At 54.7% G+C, this 18,654-nt stretch overlaps 2 protein-coding genes across 3 annotated transcripts; both read left to right on the forward strand.

The window, feature by feature from the left end:
- The first annotated feature begins 524 nt into the window (after window positions 1-524).
- Window positions 525-5,061, forward strand: LOC105064915 (testisin). 2 transcript variants are annotated; one of them, XM_074345428.1, is made up of 7 exons: window positions 525-768; window positions 879-908; window positions 1,000-1,026; window positions 1,232-1,397; window positions 2,110-2,393; window positions 4,290-4,444; window positions 4,740-5,061. In XM_074345428.1, exons 1-7 carry the CDS (start codon window positions 702-704, stop codon window positions 4,977-4,979), a joined length of 969 nt encoding a protein of 322 aa, XP_074201529.1. In that variant the 5' UTR covers window positions 525-701; the 3' UTR covers window positions 4,980-5,061. The 2 variants fall into 2 exon arrangements, with proteins under 2 accessions (XP_074201529.1, XP_074201528.1); XM_074345427.1 differs by lacking the exon at window positions 525-768 and having other exon boundaries at window positions 785-1,026.
- A 10,785-nt stretch (window positions 5,062-15,846) lies between these two features.
- LOC105064835 (pancreatic adenocarcinoma up-regulated factor) lies at window positions 15,847-18,080 on the forward strand. Its single transcript, XM_010949857.3, has 4 exons — window positions 15,847-15,944; window positions 16,031-16,112; window positions 16,325-16,430; window positions 17,595-18,080. Exons 1-4 carry the CDS (start codon window positions 15,876-15,878, stop codon window positions 17,932-17,934), a joined length of 597 nt encoding a protein of 198 aa, XP_010948159.2. The 5' UTR covers window positions 15,847-15,875; the 3' UTR covers window positions 17,935-18,080.
- Window positions 18,081-18,654: the final 574 nt, after the last annotated feature.

The following is an 18,654-nucleotide window of genomic DNA, read 5'->3' on the forward strand; positions in this document are numbered from 1 at the left end:
AGCCCTCCCAGGCCCCATCTGTAGAGTCACCAATCTCCAGGGCCTTGGGTGAACCTAGTGGTGTCTCTCTCTTCCTTTCTCTGGGAATTTCCTTCCCCCTCTGGATCTGGGGCAAGAAAGTTCATGAAAGTTGGTTACAACTTTCAAGGTTTAATCTTCAGGAGGGTGATACAAAGGGCTGGGACCTGCCGCTAGGGGGCAGCCTGGCCTGGCGGGGACTAGCCTGAGGCCAGCTCAGGGAGGGACCAGACCCAAGACCATCATTTCCCCAAGAAATGTTTGTGAGGGATATTCTCCTCCTGGCTCACCTCAACAGAGTTCGGCCTCTATCGGCACTCAGGGAGGACTAGGCAACTGCTGTCATGGGAGTCCTGTCTGTGAGCCAGGTCCTTGGTCCTTCCTGAAGGAAGGAGTGGGTAGAAAAGAGGGCAGCAGAGGGGGGTAGCCAGGACCCCAGCGTTACAGGGATTGTTTGGGTGCTCTGGTTCCTGATATGTAGCTAGGGGACCCAGCCCCAGCAGAAGCTCAAAGCTGGGGCATGTGAGGTCCCACGTTCGCCAACAGCCCTTGAACCAGAGAGGTCAACCTGGGGTAAGGCGAGGGCCAGGGTTCCCGTGGCTCCCTCTCCCCCAGGGGGCGCCCCAGCCCAGCACCGGAGCAGGCGGAAGAAGAGGGGGCGCTAAGCGGCGAGAGAAGAGGCCATGGACGCGCGGGTCGGGGCGCTGCTGCTGGCGCAGCTGTTGGTGCAGATCGAAGTCGGGAGGCAGGGTGAGCTCAGGCGGGGGCTGCGGGCGCAACTAGGGGTGATGGGGGAGGACGGGGCGCGTGGAGACCGAAGGGAGCTCACCTTCTCTCTTACCCCCACTTTCCCCACCCAGCGTTGCAGGATGAGGAACTGCTGCTTCCAGGTAAGGCCTCCAGGAGGCGCGCTTCTCTGTTCAGGGCACCTGGACCGGCGCTTGAAGGGCGCCTCATCTTCTCCTCTCTCCCCCGCCTCAGGTTTCCAGAACTCGTCGTTGCTCACATGTAACTGATGGGCCCCTGAGGGAGGGGCGGGCACCTGCGGCCCACGTGGGGCGGGTCCCCAGCGTCCCTGTCTTCCTCTGCTGCGCGACCCCAGGACACGCGGTTCCCCAGGGAGTCCCTTCCCTTCGCGCACCCCGGTGGCTGAGGGTGGGCGAGGTGGACCCGCCTTCTGCAGCTCAGCCCCGTGTCCGTCTGTCCATCCCAGGGCCTTGCGGCCAACGGAGCATCCCGACACGCATAGTGGGTGGAAAGGACACGGAGCTGGGGCGCTGGCCGTGGCAGGCCAGCCTGCGCCTCTGGGGCAGCCACCACTGCGGAGGGAGCCTGCTCAACCGCCGCTGGGTGCTCTCGGCCGCGCACTGCTTCGAAAAGTGAGTCTGGGGGCGGGCGGCCCGCTGACCCTGGGCTCTGGGTCTGCACCCGGGGATCTGCCCGCACATCGCACTGGATGCGGCCCGGGTGTGCTGGTGAGCCCCAGCACACCCACAAGGTCCCCGTTGGTGCTCCTGGAGGAAACCCTGTGCAGTTTCTTCCAGAATGTTCTTCCAGAACATTCCCATGCACATTTGTGTGTCTTGTTCTTTTCTTTTCTTTTCTTTCTTTCACTTCTCCCCAAATGGCACCACCTGCCTCCACCTTCCTCATCCCACCTCCCAGTGGAGGTGAGCCCTGGGTTGGGAGGAGTGAGGGGAGGTGAGTCAGTGCTGGACACAGAGCCTGGCCTGTGGGGATGGTCACCATGGAAGCTGTTTTGAGTCCAGTCTGCTGTGGCGCCTCCTTTCTGAGGAGGGCTCTGGGAGGTGCCAGGTGGTTGAGTACCTGGCCTGGTGAGCTGGCAGAAGAGGCACCCTCCTTCCCCCACTTCCAGCCCTCCCCCAAGTCCCCAGGTCGTGGGACTTTGCTGGAGGCTCTCTGGGCCCTCACCATTTCTGCCCTGGACTCTGGTGGGTAGAAAGACCTGCTAATGGTCCGGGGGGAGCCCCGCAGCAGCCCTGGCCCTTTCCCTTCAGGGAGCAGCCCCAGGGCACTCAGGTGTCCCATAGTCCCTCTGAGAACTCCTGACTGCTCTCTTTCTCCAACCAGGAACAATGATCCCTACGAATGGACAGCCCAGTTTGGTGAGCTATCCGCCATGCCATCCATTTGGAACCTACAGGCCTATTACAACCGTTACCAGGTGGAGCAGATTTTTTTGAGCCACGGATACATGGGGGGTTCCTCGTCTGACATTGCCCTGTTGAAGCTGTCCACCTCTGTCAACTACAATAAGTACATCCAGCCCATCTGTGTCCTGGCCAACAACTACGAGTTCGAGAACCGGACTGACTGCTGGGTGACCGGCTGGGGGGACATCAAAGAAGATCAAGGTGAGGCAGGGGCAGACGGGTCTGGTGGGGAAGGGGGCCATGCCACTGGCCACTTGTTTTAGCTGCACCGACCTCAGTGGTCCTCACCTGGGCTGTGCCTCTTCTTTGGCATTCTCTCCACACTTGCTTTCCACTCCTGCTCCTCGCTAACAGAGTAGGCCTTCCTGGACCCACACTCAGCTCCCCAGCCCTTCCGGAGACTGTGAGCCAGAAGCAGAGTTGAGAGGGAGGCCAGCTAGCCCAGGCCTGCACCCCCAGCCCACAGGGTCAGAAAGGCCTCAGGGATTATTTATTCAAGCATTCTCCCCTCCCCCAGCCATTCAGTCTTCCCACTCTGCATCCTCCCCCATTCTTCTACATCCATCTCATTGTCTCTCCTTGCATTTTCAAGCCTCACTCCAGCCTCAGCTCTCTGCTAAATCTCTGCAGGAGTCCTTGGGCTTGCGGGAGCTCTCACCCACTTCTGTCTCACCAAGAATCCTTTGAAACTCTAGCCCCACCAATTAGACTGCCCTTCACTCCACTCCCTGGCCCAGCCCACTCCTTCATCACCCTTAACCACAGCGATCATAACAGATAAAGCTCCTTTTGTGCACTGTGTATACTTGGCCCTGTTCTGGGCTCCAGGGACTCTCTTCCTTCAGGAGCCTACCTACAAATAAGGCTGGAAACATTTTTATACCTACTTTACAGATGAGGAAGCTTGGAGAGACAAGGAAATTGCCCAAGGCCCCATGGGTCAATGGAGAAGCCAGAGCGTGGGCCCAGAGAGGGGAATGTGTCCCCGATGTCACACATCTGGAATTGGCAGGGGGGATAGAGGAGTCCACAGGAGACACAGCCCATCCTTTCCCTTCGCTGGGAGGGGCTAGAGAAAGGGCTTCTGTGCAGACTCCCTGGATCCAAAGAGCTGAATGGGTGTGAGCTGAGGGGCCCAGCCAGGCAGACTCTGTGCCCTTCCCACCTCAGCTGACTGGTGGTCACATCCAGCTCCCTGCTCAACCCTCATTCTCACAGGTGACTTCTTGAGCCCCACCTCCTCATCCCCAAACCAGATGTACTGTGTGCTGGCTGGGAAACTTTGGGCAAGGCACTTCATCTAACTCAGCTTCCTCATCTATAAAATGGGGTAATAATAGTTCCCACCTGAGATGGTGGTTCCAAGTCTTGAAAGTGTCCATATATGAGCGTTTAGCAGAGTGCCAAGCAGACTGGAAGCTCTACTTACACATCAGCTTTTGGTGTAATTGTGGTCACCGTTCTCTGCGGGATAAGGAGGTGATTTGGGCCCAGACTTAGGAATTGGACAGACCTGGGTTCACATAGGCTCTGTCACTACTCTGGGAACTGTGCTGGGGTCAGGGGAGGGCATTTCTGCCCCGGAATCTTTCCTTACTTGAGAACTGGGCATGACTGCACCGCATCCTAGGGGTACTGCAGGAGCGCATCGTAGAGCTGTGGGCTCCGGCCCCGGGAATGTCCAAATGCACCGAGAGAGGCCCAGGGTGGTTCCACCTGCTCAGGCACTTGGGTGCTACTGTGGGACTGAATTAATCCTAAACCATCTCAGCTGCACTAGCCCCGCCCCTGCGAGTGTTAAGGTCTGTCCTCATTGCCTGGGACAGGGCCTGTCATCTGCATGCAACAATTAGGGAAACAGAGTCTCAGGAAGGTGCTGTATCCACCTGCCCATCCATTAGATCCTTCTGTGATATTGTTCTTCACCCATGACGTTCTGGGGGCTGGGCTTGAACAGAGGGATCAAAGGCAGTGTCCCAGCCACTGTGGGTGCCCCAGGGACCCCTCTCCCCCATAGCCAGTGCCATTCCTCCCAACCAGATGGCAGAGGTGAGGCTCAGGATGCCATCTTTTTCTGTCCCCTTAACTCCTCGGCAGGACTGCCATCTCCTTACATCCTCCAGGAAGTGGAGGTCGGCATCATAAACACCACCATGTGTAACCACCTGTTCTCCCTGCCCTCTTTCCGCCATGACATCTGGGGAGACATGGTTTGTGCTGGCGATCCTCAAGGCGACAAGGATGCTTGCTTTGTGAGTGTTCCATCCCCAACCAGGGCTCCTGGGCCCTAGTATCCCACCACCCCAGCCCCAGGCCTGAGAGAAATCTGTATCCCTGTACTTCATTTGGTCCTCATGTTGACCCTGGTGGGGAGTAGAGACTATTGCTCCATTTTGCAGATGCAGAAATTGAGGCTTGGTCACTTCCAGGGGGAGGAGGGGGTTTGCATCCAGTCTGTCCAGCTCCACAGCCCCTCCTGCTCTCCCAGCCTCTCTGCCCACCCCTCCGGCCCTGCCCCAGGCTGGGCTCACCCATGCTGCTCCCCAGGGTGACTCAGGCGGACCCTTGGCCTGTGAAAAGAAAGGGGTGTGGTATCAGATTGGAATCGTGAGCTGGGGAGTGGGCTGCGGTAGGCCGAACCGGCCCGGCGTCTACACCAACGTTAGCTCGCACTACGAATGGATCCGAATGGTTATGGTCAAAAACAGCATTCACAGGCCAGACCTCAGCCCGCCGCTGCTGCTCCTCCCTCTGCTCTGGGCTCCCCCATTCCTTCTGCTGGCCTGAGCCCAACAGGTGTCCCCTGGGAGTTGGGGCCATCTGCTGAGTCAGGCCTGTCCCCTTCTGTCTCCTTTGTAATAAACATATGTGCGTGTTCAAGTCGATGCCTTGCAGAGCTTTCTGTGGACCCGGGTGGCTTCCTGGACGCCCTCATGGTCACCCAGGTCCCGTCCACCTCAAGATCACTCCTTAACTCCTAAGTCATTGTCCACCCATCTGCGCTGTATAGGTCTGGGTTGCAAACAACAGAACCCTCTCAGGTTAGCTCAATCAGAAAGATCATTTATGGAAGGACAGTAGCAGCACCAGGGTCCCTGGGGACTAGGGAGGCTGGAGTGGGGGTGCTGTGAGGAGACACCCCAGCACTCCTAGCGCTCCTGCCCTGTTCCCCATCACACAGACGCAGACGCTCCTGGTCTTGCCACGGTCCCCCAAAGGCTGACCTGGGACCAGGACGAGGGTGCAGGTAGTTTATTTGGGAGGTGATGCCAAGAAGCCCGAGGGAAGAGTGGGCAAACCGAGGCAAGGAGGGATGAAACCAGTGAGGCCCAGATGTGGAGGTTACCCTTGTGGGTACCTGAGGTGCAGTCCGGCTGGGGGCCCCTGAGAAACCGCAGGGATGCGCCTCAGCATCACCCGAGGAGGACAAGGATCCAGGCGAGGCCGCATCTCTCCTGACTCCCTGAGATTGAGGGTTGTCCTGGGGGCGTGGGGGCTCCAAGCTCCACAAGGTTGCCTGGGTGGAGGGGGCAGCATCCAGAGTGTCTGTGCCCCATTCCAATTTGGGGTCCCAGAACCCAGCCTCAGCACAGCCAAGGGACCAGGCCTGCGGGGCTGACTCGGGCACCTCGGAACTATCCAGGCAGCTCTGTGTTTTCACCAGATCCATGAGCACTGTGAGTGCAGGAAGGCGTGAGGGGCTGTCATCCGTCTAGATCTGTCCTCACTCCCCACCCACAGCGCCCATCCTCCTTACTCACCTGTGAGCCCCAGGAGGAGGCCTGGTTCCCCAAACAGGGAGGGTGGGTGAATGCTGGTGGGCGACCCCCAAACCAGATGGAAGTCTCCACTCCCTGCCTGCCAGCTCAGCACCCCTGACTGCTTCCCAGTGCTCCTAGGGTCCTGGCCCAGCGGGCACCCCACCCCTGCAGGGACCCCCTTCCATCACCCCCGTCACTATGTCCCCCCTCGGCTCTGGCCGCCTCCATCCTTACAGGTGCTGCTCCCTTGGTCTAGAATGTTCCTCTCTTTCCTGGTTGACTCCTGCCTTCCTCCAGGCCTCAGCTGAGACCTTGCCTCTTTTTGGGTGCTTGCTGCTCCCTCCACCCCATCACTCCTGCTCATCACCCCCTTTACAGCCCTCCAGGCCGACTGTCACAGTTTATCACTAACGTGGGCTTTCCCACATGGAGGGCCCTCAGCCTGCAGGCTTGGTGCACGAGGCCACAGCGGGACCGAGTAGCACATGCTCTCCCTGTGAGTGACACAGCAGGCCCACTCGGTGAAGACATTCAGCGACCCCACTGGGAATCGGTGCCCAAGGCTGGGGAGACAGTGAACCCCTCGACACTCTGTCCCGGGGTCACTGCAGTCATCTTGGGCACAGACCCAGGTAACCATGGGCCTAGCTGGTGCACACGGAGCCCCAGGAGCTGGGTAAGCACAGGCAGGGGCAACCCTCAACCCCGGTGGCCACTGCCCTCGCTCCCTGTACTTGTCCTGGGAAAGGCCAAAGATGGTAAGACCTCTCCAGCCGACCTGGGAAGGCAATTGGGGAGCTTCAGGTAGGAGTGATGGGGGAGGGCCTTTCCTAGGTGGGGAAACTCAGGGTTCATCACCCCACAGCACCTGTTTCCGGAACCTTCAGCATTCACATTCCAGCTGCTTTCCACCAAAAAGGTGACCCAGCCCCCAGAGAGTGGCCTCTGGCACTCCTGGACACAAGGGCTGCACCGCCCCCAGCCGGGACCCCATCACTGGCCAGTGGGCACTGACCTGGTTTGCAAGTGGAATTGCCTGTCCTGCTACAACTGAAGCTGGGAGTGCACGACCGCTGGGGGGACGTGCATGGTGGGGACATGGCGGACCCTATCTGACGGGGGTGGGGGTAGCTAGACCATAAGTGACCAATATCCTATGGTATGTTTTCCCACTGTCCAGGGTTAACAGGGTCTTTCTCTAGTTCTCAAATTTGCTTAGACAGTTAAACCAGCAGCTTCATCCTGTTGAGTCATAAGATGCTTTTTTTGCCTTGTTTTTTATAGGTTACTTATCAGTTTATTGAGCTCATGCTTGTTATTTTTCACCACATATTATGGGTGGCACCACTTCTACATTTTTTTCCCCTTCCTTTTCTTTTTCTCCAAAAAGTTGTAGAAAGCCAAAACAGATCTTTGGACAGCCCCTAAGATTATTATTTCCCTTTTGACAAATGTTTCATAGAATAATTACAGAGAAATTGAAGTATTTCTGGCAGGTTCTAAATGGAAACACAATTCAGAGTGTTGTATATATTTTATTGTACGGAGAGCTGGGTACCCGTATAGAGACACTAAAATATCAACACTTGTTACCCTGGGATTACCACCTTTTTTATTCCTGTTAGTCCTTTCCAGATTTTTCCTTTAGCCACTTACTTTTGTAATCAGAAAACCAAAACAAGAATCCAGTTGGTTGTGTGGTTTGGATGAGCGATATTTTCACAGGCTCAAGGAAGAGACTCTCATAGCTGCAGATTCAAGCCACCTACTTCCAGCCAAACTATTGTTCATGCACCACTTCTAAGTAAAAATTTCAGGACCACTACTATTAGTAACAATAGAATGCTAATTTTCTAGAATCGGACACTAGAAAGTGATACAGCCAGGTCTTCCAAGGTCTGAGAGAAAATTATTTTAGATTTAAAATTCTAAACCCAGCGAACCATCAACGAAAGGCAAGATTTTGTCATTCCCAGGCAGGAAAGCTTAGAAGGTTTATCTCCTACCCGCCCTCTCCAAGGAAGTCACCTGTATGAGGGAAGATAATGGAACTCAAGTATGTCTGTTTCCTAATCTCCAGAAACTGTGAACAGATTACTTCATGTGGCAAAGGGATTCTGCAGACTTCAGGGCAGGAGATGAGATTATCCCAGATTATCTGGGTGCGCCAGTGTCTCACAGGGTCCTTAATACCAGAAGAAGCCGGAGGACGAAGGCAGAGTGATGTGATGTGGGAAGGCACCATCTGCCACTGCTGGCTTTGCCGATGGAGGAAGGGTCACGAGCCAAGGAATGAGGGTGGACTCTAGAATCTGGAAAAGGCAAGGAAATGGATTCCCCCATAGCTTCCAGAAATGTACCCATCCCACCAACACCTGGATTTTTAGCTCAGTTTAGGTACTTGTCAGAATTCTAGCCCACAAACTTTAAGACCCAGATCCGCCAGGCATCAGACCCAACATGCGTCAGTTGGGGCAGATTTAGGGTTCAGGGGCGACCTGAGGACAGGAGAAGGGTGGAGAGAGGGAGCCCTCAATGGGATCTACCCGCAGAGGCACAGCTCCCTGGGATGTCAGAAAAGGAACAACAAAGGCAGAAGTACCAGGGGACCGCATCTCAGCCCCAGTGGGCTGGGAGGCTCATCATGTGAGAGCCCCGCAGTGCTGTCCTGGGAGGACAGGGAAGCTCCCTGTGGGGCCAGAATCAGCCATCAGGCTGGGGCAGGGGTACAGGAGGGTGGAGGAAGGTCCTGGAAGGTGGGCAGTAGGGCCCAGTCATGTTCGCCCAGGCCCAGCCGTCAGGACACTGTGCGAACAGGAGGGGATGAGAGACCCTCGAATCGTCCCTTCCTGAGAACCAGTACCAGGACCTGGGCCGGGCCAGGAGCCTGTAGGGCTGGCAGGGGTTGGGCGCAGGAGCATCAGAGTCAACACCAGGAAGACGGGCAGGCCCAGCCTGGTGGCCACACGTAGTGAGGGCATCTGGGACATGGGGATGTGGGGGAGCAGAACAGGACAGCCAGGGCCCGAGGGGACACGGAACCCAGGCTGAGGATCCCTAAGCCCAGCACAGGGCCTGCTATGGGGTGTGGTGGGGGTGGGAGTGGAATCCTGTCTTCCAGAGCTGGTGACGCATGAATGACCCAAACAGACCCCGGCCTGCCCTTGAAAAAGTCACCTCCTAATTGGGAAGAATGTCCAGTCAACAAATAAGTGCACAAAACCAAGAAATAGTCACGCCTCGCTTCTTTTCGGGTTTCCAGGGTAGGCTAGTGCTGGGAGCCAGGCTGGGCAGGGCTGGGCAAAGCAGGATTGACTCGACCTCTTGGCTAAGCAGGGTGGGGACTAATTCTGGCCCCATGGGGATTCCTGGGGTGACCCCCTGCACAAAGTTCCGGATGGCCTCTGAGGGCCTCACCTCTCCCTGACTCTCCTCCTCGGGGGTCTCCCACACAAGGTTGGTGTGGAGGGCAGGGAGGTGGGTGAGGAGGGGTTGTGCCCAAAGGGCTCTGCCCTTCCCAGGCGGCTCATTTGGAACTGCGTCCTCTCCTGGCCCTGAGAGGAAATCCCCACGTCAACCTTGCCAGGCGCTGTGGGCGGAGCCAGAGGAGGAACCCTGCCCCCAGCCCGGCTGCCTCCTGCCTAGGCCGGATCCCTTGGGCTCTGGGCGGTGCCCTTCTTTCAGAATGAGAAGGGGGCTGCAGCCAGCCACCCCGCCGTGCCCACCCCGCCCTGGCCCTCCCTTCCTCTCACCTGATTCCCCTCAGCATCTACCTCTGAGGAATCTCACCTGAGACAAGTGGGTCTGTTCCTTCATCCTCTCAGGAGGCCTTCTCTCATTTGAAGGGTCAATTCCCTCGGGGCATCAGGTGACCCTCCCCCCAACCCCCGTGGGTGACCGTGAAGGTGTTATTTTGATTTAAATGTGTCCCAAAGCGTGCAGCGGCCAGAGAGTACCAATTTTGTTTTCCCACAAGCAACGGATGAGGGTTCAGCTTCATTTCTTTTCCTATCTAAAAATGTATACCTGCCTTCTAGACTGTCAGAATGACACGAGTTAATAGATAAAGTGCTTAGAGTAATACCTGGTCTAGAGTAAGCACGACGCATTTGCTATCGCCACCACAATCATCATCTGACCGGCCTCCCGACCCCTGAGGCCCCGGCATGAGAACTGAGCCAGGATCTCTGTCTCACGTCTCCTCCAAATTGATCCTGGAGCAGCCCAGCCCTCCTCCTCAACCATGGTTCCTCCTGAGCCCTCCTCCTCAACCATGGTTCCTCCTGAGCCGTGTTCCCAATGTGCGTTCCTTTGGAATGTTATTTCCCAGGGATGTTAATGCACTTCATTTGTGAAAGGATTCTATGATCACAGACTTTGGGGAAAGTTAAACTGGTTTCTTTGATGCAGACCTTTTCAATGACTTTGACATGCTAAAACGCAGCAGGAATCTGGAAGAAGAAATACAGCAGGCAGCGTTTCCCAGACTTACTTGACCAGGGGACCCTCGCTTTTGAGGAATTTCACCAGGGCTGTGTGAGAGGCTGCCCCACCGTCTCTAGGATCCTGTCAGTTTCCCTGGTCTCTCTTTTAGAATCCCCTGATCCTACAGCCTACATCTTCTCAGGTGGAATTTTTCTCCAGTGAAGCCTCCCTTCCTTTCAGCACCTGTCCCTGCCATGTGCCAAATCCAACACGAGGGGGCGCAGGTTAGCTGAGACCAGGCTGCTCAAAGGGTCCAGGTGTCCATCTAGAAGTGGGGAAATGGCCTGGTGTCCTTATTTCCTCATTGGATGTTTACTAAATAAAGCAGGTAGATGGAAATGCAGGGAATTAAGGTGCCTGAAGCAATGCTTATGTCCATGAACTTATTTCTATGTTGTGATAACTCTGCCCCCACCTCCACTCCTTGCCTCCCCGTTGCGGTCACCTCATTCTGTCTCCAGCTGCTCAGGCTCTCTGTGTAGAGTCCTTCTTCATGGAAGGGTCTCCATTTTTCTCTACCCCAGGAGCCCCTCCCTTGTTGAGTCTTATGAGCCACCAAACCATTTGCCTATAAAGGGGGCTTGTTTTTCCTTCTAATGTGAGAGGTGGATTGTGGCTGGAAGAATTGGCATGTGCCCTGCCTGGGGCAGCTCATCTGCCCATTCTCATCAGCCTCATCATGCCACTGCCCCGGACAGGTGTTTCAGATGATGGGAGAAATTGTTCTGCAGAACCAGACTTCTTAGCAAAGGAAAAATGGCTTTACGAGTATTATCAAAGTAATGCATTCTTGTTAGAAAATAAAAGTCAGCAAAAGGAATGTCAAGAAGAAACTTAAAATCACCAGAACCAAACTTGTAATCAACCTCCTAGTGGTGGATATTTGGGCTGTTGGCAAAAGGTTGTCATTAAAAGTGATCTCTTCATGAAAATCTTCATTTATAAATCTTGGCACACCTTCCTAACCATTTCTTAGGATAACTTTTCTATGGGTGCAATGCTTTAGTCAAACGGCTTCATGTTTTTGAGGTTTTTAAACCAGGAGAAAGTGCCCAGTCCACTCTGCCAGGAAAGTAAGAGGCACCCACTTCCCACACTGTCCTTGACACTGAGGGCTTCCACATTTATATCTTCTGAGAACTTACAAGTTAAAAAGTGTATCTCATTTAAAAAAAAATCATTCTATCTTTGTAAAATTAGTACAATCTTATTAAAAAATCAAAGCAATACAAAAAAGAAAAGGAAATAGAAAAATGTTCCAAATCCCACCATCTGGAAAAAACCCTAGTTTTGTTTGAATATTATTTCAGTAGTCTGTTTGGAAAGGCAAGTTCAAGGACAGGCAGATGGAAGGATGGGTAATAGTGTGCGTCAGCATGGAGGCCTAGACACTTGTGTTTGCTTCTCCCAGGTACCTCCAAACCCTAGAAAACAACACAAAATTTACAAAGAGAAGAATTCTCTAGGAATGCTGGATCCCCGCGATATGGTGGAGCCTTACAAAGAGGGAGGCAGATGGGGTTGAGTTGACAGTTAATAGACTCAGTGGGTCTAGCATCTTGGAGGCAGGATACAGCAGATCTGGGATTCATAAGGGGCTTCCAGGAACATCTCAGGCTATTTGGGTAACTCCCTGTAGTGGGTTGAACCAGAAATTGAGCCCTCACCAAGAACAGACTCTTGACTCGGAGCCTTGATCTTGGACTTCAGCCTTCAGAACTGTGAGAAATAAACCTCCGTTGTTTAAGTCCCCTAGTCTGCAGTGTTTGTTACAGCAGCCCACGCAGACATGTACACCAGGTATAAACACTTGTGCCAGGGCAGCCTCGGGGAACTGGAACCTAGATATCCTGCCTCTCTCAATTTGACCCTTGGGTATAGTTCATTTTATTTTCAACACTTGCTCTAATCGAATTTTAATTACATAAAAGATTAGATGCAATGTGTGGTTGTGTGTCTTAGCTTTCCAATAAATGCATTGAGTCTCTCCTGGGGAAAAGTGGAGAAAAATGTTTTGCTTAAAGCGTGGTATCCAAGGAGATTTTGAATAAGTGAGTAAATGGGGGAGAGTTGAGGGCTTCAGACATGCACAGCCAAGCTGTCCCCTTAGGGTGGGCCTTCTTGTTTGGCCGCAGCCACCCAGAAGCAGACTCATGCACAAAGGCCAGATTTGGACTTCCCTTGGGACTGCGACAGAAATGCCCCTTCCCTTCTGATATTCCTCCCTCACTCAGCAGGATCCTCCATCTGATTCTAGGGTCTAAGGCATAAGATGAGACCATGTAAAGGAGCCAGCACCCCCACCTCACCCCAGGAGTCTGAGCACTGCCAGACCTGCCCCCAGACCAGAGCCAGGGACACAGGATCCAGCCTCTGAGTGAGGCTGGGGGCTTCCTCCAGAGGGCTGCAGGGAGGGGCCAGCCAGCTCTGAGTAGGCTGGGATGGAGACCCTCTTGTCTGCTATGTCTCAGGCTGCAGGGGGATCTTCCCAAGCCCCACAGCCAGGGACAGGGAGACAAGAGGTGTCAACCCTGACCCAGCTCTGACCCACAAGCCAGCCTGGCCAGCGTCTGCCTCTACCAGGAGAAGGAGTTCCAGTTGTTCTGGGATCCTGGCAGAGGGAGGTCCAAGGCATGCCCAGAGAGGGGATTATGGTTAAAATGCTTGTAAATCCCCTCCTGGGGAGCTCTGATCCCAGGGGACAAAGGGCCTGTGTTGAGTCTCCCATGCAGGCTTAGGGCCAGCACTGGGCCAGGGTGGACAAGCGGGTGGGGCTTCTTCAGGTGCAAAAGCTCTAGCATAGGTGTGCACGGGTGTCTGGGGCGAGTGCAAGCCCCTGTGTGTGGGGATAGCTGGGCAGCTGTGTGTGTTTTAGGGTTCATCCACATGTGAGCCATGGTGCACACCTTCATTTTGAATGCACGTGTGTACATGTGCATTCTTTATAAGCATGCTCGTCATGTACTCTATGAAAATGTGCCTCCTGTGTGCCCTTGGGCAAGTCTTGTCATACTCTCTTTGTCCAGACTGGCAACTGTGTCTTCCTCCAATTTCTATGTCAGGGACTGCTTCCTGGATTCCTGGCCCAGACAGACCTTCATTCTGAGCGACAAACCCTGGCAGCCTGCAGCTGAAAGGATGGCATCTGAACTGGCAGCATTGCCAGAAAAAGTGCCTGAGGCTGGGCTGGGACAAGAACACAAGCCTCCTTTGTGAGACCTCTGGCCCCCTTCCTGTGGGAGTTGTACATGCCAAAGCCCTAGGTCTCTTCCGCCTGCGCCCGCCCCGGAGACTCCAGGGCCTCAGGAGGGGTTCTCTGTCCCTCTGCAGCCTGCTGACCCTGCTGTTTCCAGCCCACCCTCTGCTGTGTTTATCAGGCTGGGGTGGGGTGAAGAGCTTTGGAGGACAGGGTGTGGGGCTCTCATCTTTGCAACATGAGTCAGTGGGAGCCTAAGTCCCTAAGGAGCTCTTCCAGGGAGACCAGTGCAGGGCCAGAAGAAAGGGTGCAACTTTCTGGACAAAGCTCCTCTCTGCTCCCTTCTCCCCACTCAAGGCTGGTTGTTAAATGAAGCCCGTTATAAACCCCCTTTCCCCATTCCCTGCCGCCAGCACCATGGACAGGGCTGCATCAGTTCCAGGGAAGGGAATAGGGATCCACTGGCGATCCTGACTTTGTGGGTGAAGGGCCACATGTTTTAGGTATTCTGGGTCATAAAGTCCTGTCACAACTGGCCAGCTTTGCCTTTGCTGCTAGGATGCAGCCCCAGACAATATGCAAATAAATGGGCAATAACATATTTATGGGCAATGCCATTGGAATTTCAGGGTATTTCACTTGTTACAATTCTTCTTTTGAATTTTTTGATAATCATTTACAAATATAGACAGCATTATCAGCTCATGGGTTGTGTAAAAACAGGCAAACTGGCCTGTGGGCCATAGTGTGCTGACCCCTGGCCTAGGTCCCTGATGTAAGGAATGGAGGGCCAGTAGACAGGGCCTTCCCCTGCCAACCCCAGACCCCACAGTCCTGCTCTCCTGATAAGGGCAGTGTCCTCAGCTCCTGGTGAGCCAGCACTTCCCAAGTGAGGCTGTGAACACTCCAGGCCATGCTCTGCACCTCTGCTCCCTGTAACCAAATGGGGTGTTCTGGACACTCTAGTCCACACCCAGCCTGTCCCCTATGGCCACACATCAGCACAGCCTAGGGGATGCATTCCCTTCTCCAGCCTGTGCATTTCTCCACCGCAGCGAGGTCATCGTTCGTGCAGCCTGGGGGACAAGTCGGTTGTTTCTAATTTTAGGCGATTCCAAAATCTGCTTAAAGAACATCCTGTGCACCTGCCTGGAGGCATAAAGACTTGAGTGTTCAGGCCCTTGGATGGAGAAGGATCTCAGTGAATTCTCAGAGCACCTTGCAAGGAGCTTCTATTGCTGACTGCATTTGTAATAGAGGGGACAGTTGAAGCACACGGAGGTGACTTAAGCTCCCCAAAGGGCGTGCCTAGAAAGCAGGACGCCAGTATTCCGACCTGATCTGATCCAGCTTCACACCCACAATCACACCCTTGGTTGATGATTGTGACCCTGTGGCTCTTCCCAATGGCCAGGGAGGTCCTGCTGACTTCCTTAGCTCCATCCAATCACAGAAAGCCTGGACGTACTGCACCAGCAGGGTCCCCAGATTGGGAGCCCTCAAGAAACACCTGTAACCTCCCAGATAAACTCTGACTCCTCATCCTGGCCCCAGGTGCTCTCAGAAGAACGGGCCTAGAGAATCTCCCTCTGCCCCATCTGCTGTGCCTCCTGTCAGCACATCCTAGCTGCCGGTCACCTCATAGCACACTAAGTCCATTTCATCCCCAGCAACGTTGAGACCCAGCACAAAGGAGAGATCACAGATGTCTGCCAGTGACAGGCCATGAAAGGCCAGCATCTGGGGTGTCTCCACCACATGGCACCAGGTGCAAAGAACTGCACTGTCCACTCCGACTTTCTGAGGGTCAGGGGGAAATCCAGGGGCACCCAAGGCTTTGCCCAGGCCTGAATAAGGCCCTGAACCGGGTTCTGCAAGAGACAGGGGCCTGGGCTTCATGAAGCTTCTGGGCACAGCGGACCTCTACATCCCCCTGGGGTTGAAAACTTTTTGACCAAGCTGGAAAAGGCTCTCAGGAAACTCCCTTACTTCTGAAGTCAAGGTCACGTCTGGGTGCAGAGGACAGAGACCCAGACGTAACAGATAAATGCCTCTCATATCCCATGTTGTTTGTGTAGGCCACGGGGCCAAGAAAGTAAACTAAGCATGTCCGGGAGCCTCCCCCAGGATGGCTCTGGGGATTCCCCCAGGAAGAGCTCCCACGTTCCAGCTATTCCCTGTCCCCCTGCTCCTCCCTTCTGGACAGGGGCCCACAGGGCCCAGGAGGGTATAAAGGGCCAGATGGAAGGGGGACCAGGCACCGCAAGAATCCCCAGTGCCGGGACCAGGCCACAAGACTCTCCAGGCCAGGTAAGATGGTGCCCCGTGCCATGGATGGGGCCCCTCGAGGTTGGCGAGGCCACTAAGAGTCAGATGGCCTGTCCTCTTCTTTACAGGAGCTCTTGACTCCCCAGCTAGAAACCATGCTGCTGTGGCTGACCCTCGCCCTCCTGTGGAGCAGCTCCTGCTGGGCAGGACGTAAGTCTGGCTGGGTCTGCCCCCACCAATCCATCCCCCCCCTGTCCCCGATGGTCACCCTCACTTCCCTCCACCCAGAACCTGAGGTCTGGTCCCAGCCCTTGTCACAGACTAAATCTAGTCTCAGGACTGTCCCATCCTCTTCTGGGCAGAGATCACCGGCATATCATTGTGTCTTTTTTTCTCTCTCTCACCTGGTTCGTTCATCCTAGAGACCTATGGACCCGGAGGAGGCTGGTATTTCAGTACCTCCAAAGACAATGCAAATGAAATAACCGGGATTCGAGTGTGTATAGGTGCTGTGGGCATAGTTAAGAGGTGAGTAGGACCAGGCCACGTGGCCACATCACTGTGTTCCCACTCACACCACAGCCTAGGGAACTTGGGGAAGACGGCTGAGGGCCTCTTCCCCCAACATCCTCACTGGGTTCCTGATGACTCTTTGAGGCTAGTTGAGGCCTCAGAGTCCTGTGGACACCAGCCATCCCTTCCCTTTGTCCCTTTTCCTCTGCTGCTTCCTCTCCTGCACCCCAGCACCACTTCTTTCTCTCTCCACCTACAATTCTGGCTTCTGCTTCCTGGGTTGATCTAAAGGGAGGCATAGATGATGCTTCTCCCAACTTTCTCCTTTCAACCCCAATTCAACAAATACTGGTCTCTCAGTATGAGAATGCCTCATGGGAAAAGCATGGGGAAGGTCTTCTCAGGTTACGATCAAAGAGAAGAGGAAGTGAGGGTCAGAGTGGACCACTGATTGAACACAAGAATTGTGTAGAGGCAGCAAGTCCAGGGGCATTCCTCTAATGTTGTGGGGAGTGTTTTGCTCAAGTATGGGGTGGATCTTTGCTCTGCACTTATAGGGTCCCAGGGACCTGGGCAAGGGAATGGGACAGAGCAGGAGGCACCAAAGGGGACAGAATGTGGGTGGGATCAGGTGACAAAGGAAGGCTAGGGGATAGAAACCAAGGTTGGGGAAGACCACAGATCAGCCCAGAGGGGTAGAGTGAGTGGAGCTCCCCCACATGAGTGTGGGAGTCCCCTGCTTCTCAGGCCTGCTACCTGGTCTGGTGGCAGTGACTGGGGCTCCAAAAGCCCAAGCTTGGCCAGGGGACAGCTCCCTGCTCTGAGTAATGAGAGCAGCTGGCACCTCCTGAGGGTCATGGTGACTGGGCACCTTGTGGAGCTCTCCTGCTGGAAGATGTCAGTGACTCCCTCGACCCTCCAAATCACTCCCCCTTTGCAGATGAGAAAGTGAGGCCTGGAGAGGCTGGTTAAAAGCCCAAATCACTGGGTCTGAAAGAGACGGAGCAGGGGATGGGGAGCCACGTGCCTGTCTCAGAAACCCAAAGTCATGTGCTCAGGGACTTATACTGCAGTCACAGGGCTGACCTCCTTGCTGGTGCCCAGGGGGTGAGGGTAGAGGACGTGGGTCTGGTGAGTCACCTTGGATCCCGAGCTTTTAGAGTTCCCTTTTCCTCCCAGCATCCAGGTGAGGTATGGCTCCTCCTGGAGTGAACGCTATGGAGTTGCAGGTGGGACGTGCCAGGAATTTCTCCTGCAGCCAGGCGAACACATTACAGCAGTCTACGGCTCCTACAGGCTTTTCCTCCGGTACTTGCTGATTTACACTGACCAAAATAACTGGACTGTATTTGGAGAGAATGGTGGCAGGAACTTTTTTGCCTTACCTGATGGGAGTGAGAAGGTGCTCACTGGAATCTTTGGGCAGTATAAGTTGCTGGGCATCTCCAGCATAGGCTTTGAGTGGGATTATCCTCTAGTAGAGGTGACCACTGTTCAACCATTTAGTGCCTCAACCTGAGGAAATTGGTCACTCTTTGTCTGCAGGGCTGGGTTGTGGGTTACCCTGTGATGCTGTCTGGCTGGTTGTGGGCTGACTGCACAGGAGTCTAGATTGAGACCTTGAATCAGAATCCGCAAATAAATAAAGCTTCTGCTGGAACAGTGCATCCAGGCATGGTCCTTGAGTCTGAGATACGAACAGAGCCTTCTGAGCTTGTGGGGGGTGAGGCCTCCGGGCTGGAGATCACTGAGCAGAGTTGCAGGATGAGGCAGACGGTGGGTCTGACACCCCAGGCCTCGGTGATTCTGCCCAGGATGAGGGATGTGCCCATGCAGACCCTGGTTGATTCCATAAAATATGAGGATTCAGGGCTCCAAGGGTGCCCCATCCTGCTCCCGGCCCCCATCCCATCCAGGTGGCCTGTGCTGCCCAGGCTCAATTCCAGGATTCTCTGCATGTGCAAAAGGCCTCAGAGAATCCACTCATTCATTCAGTGACTCATTCACTCACTCAGCATAGGTCTGTCAAGGCCTGGCCCACAGAAGTCCCCTGGGACCACAGAGGAATTAAAAAGAGGCCAGATGTCCAGCTGGGGGTACCCAATGGGGGACAGGTTAGAAGCAGATACTGGCAGTTGGTTGTGGCATCTGTGTTGATAGGGACAGATACAGGGTGTTGTGCATAGAGTCTTGCCCAGCGGTACGGTGGTGGGGTGTGCTTCAGGGAAGACTTCCTGGA

This window comes from Camelus bactrianus, chromosome 18 (genome assembly GCF_048773025.1).
Source record: "Camelus bactrianus isolate YW-2024 breed Bactrian camel chromosome 18, ASM4877302v1, whole genome shotgun sequence".
Lineage (NCBI taxonomy): Eukaryota > Metazoa > Chordata > Mammalia > Artiodactyla > Camelidae > Camelus > Camelus bactrianus.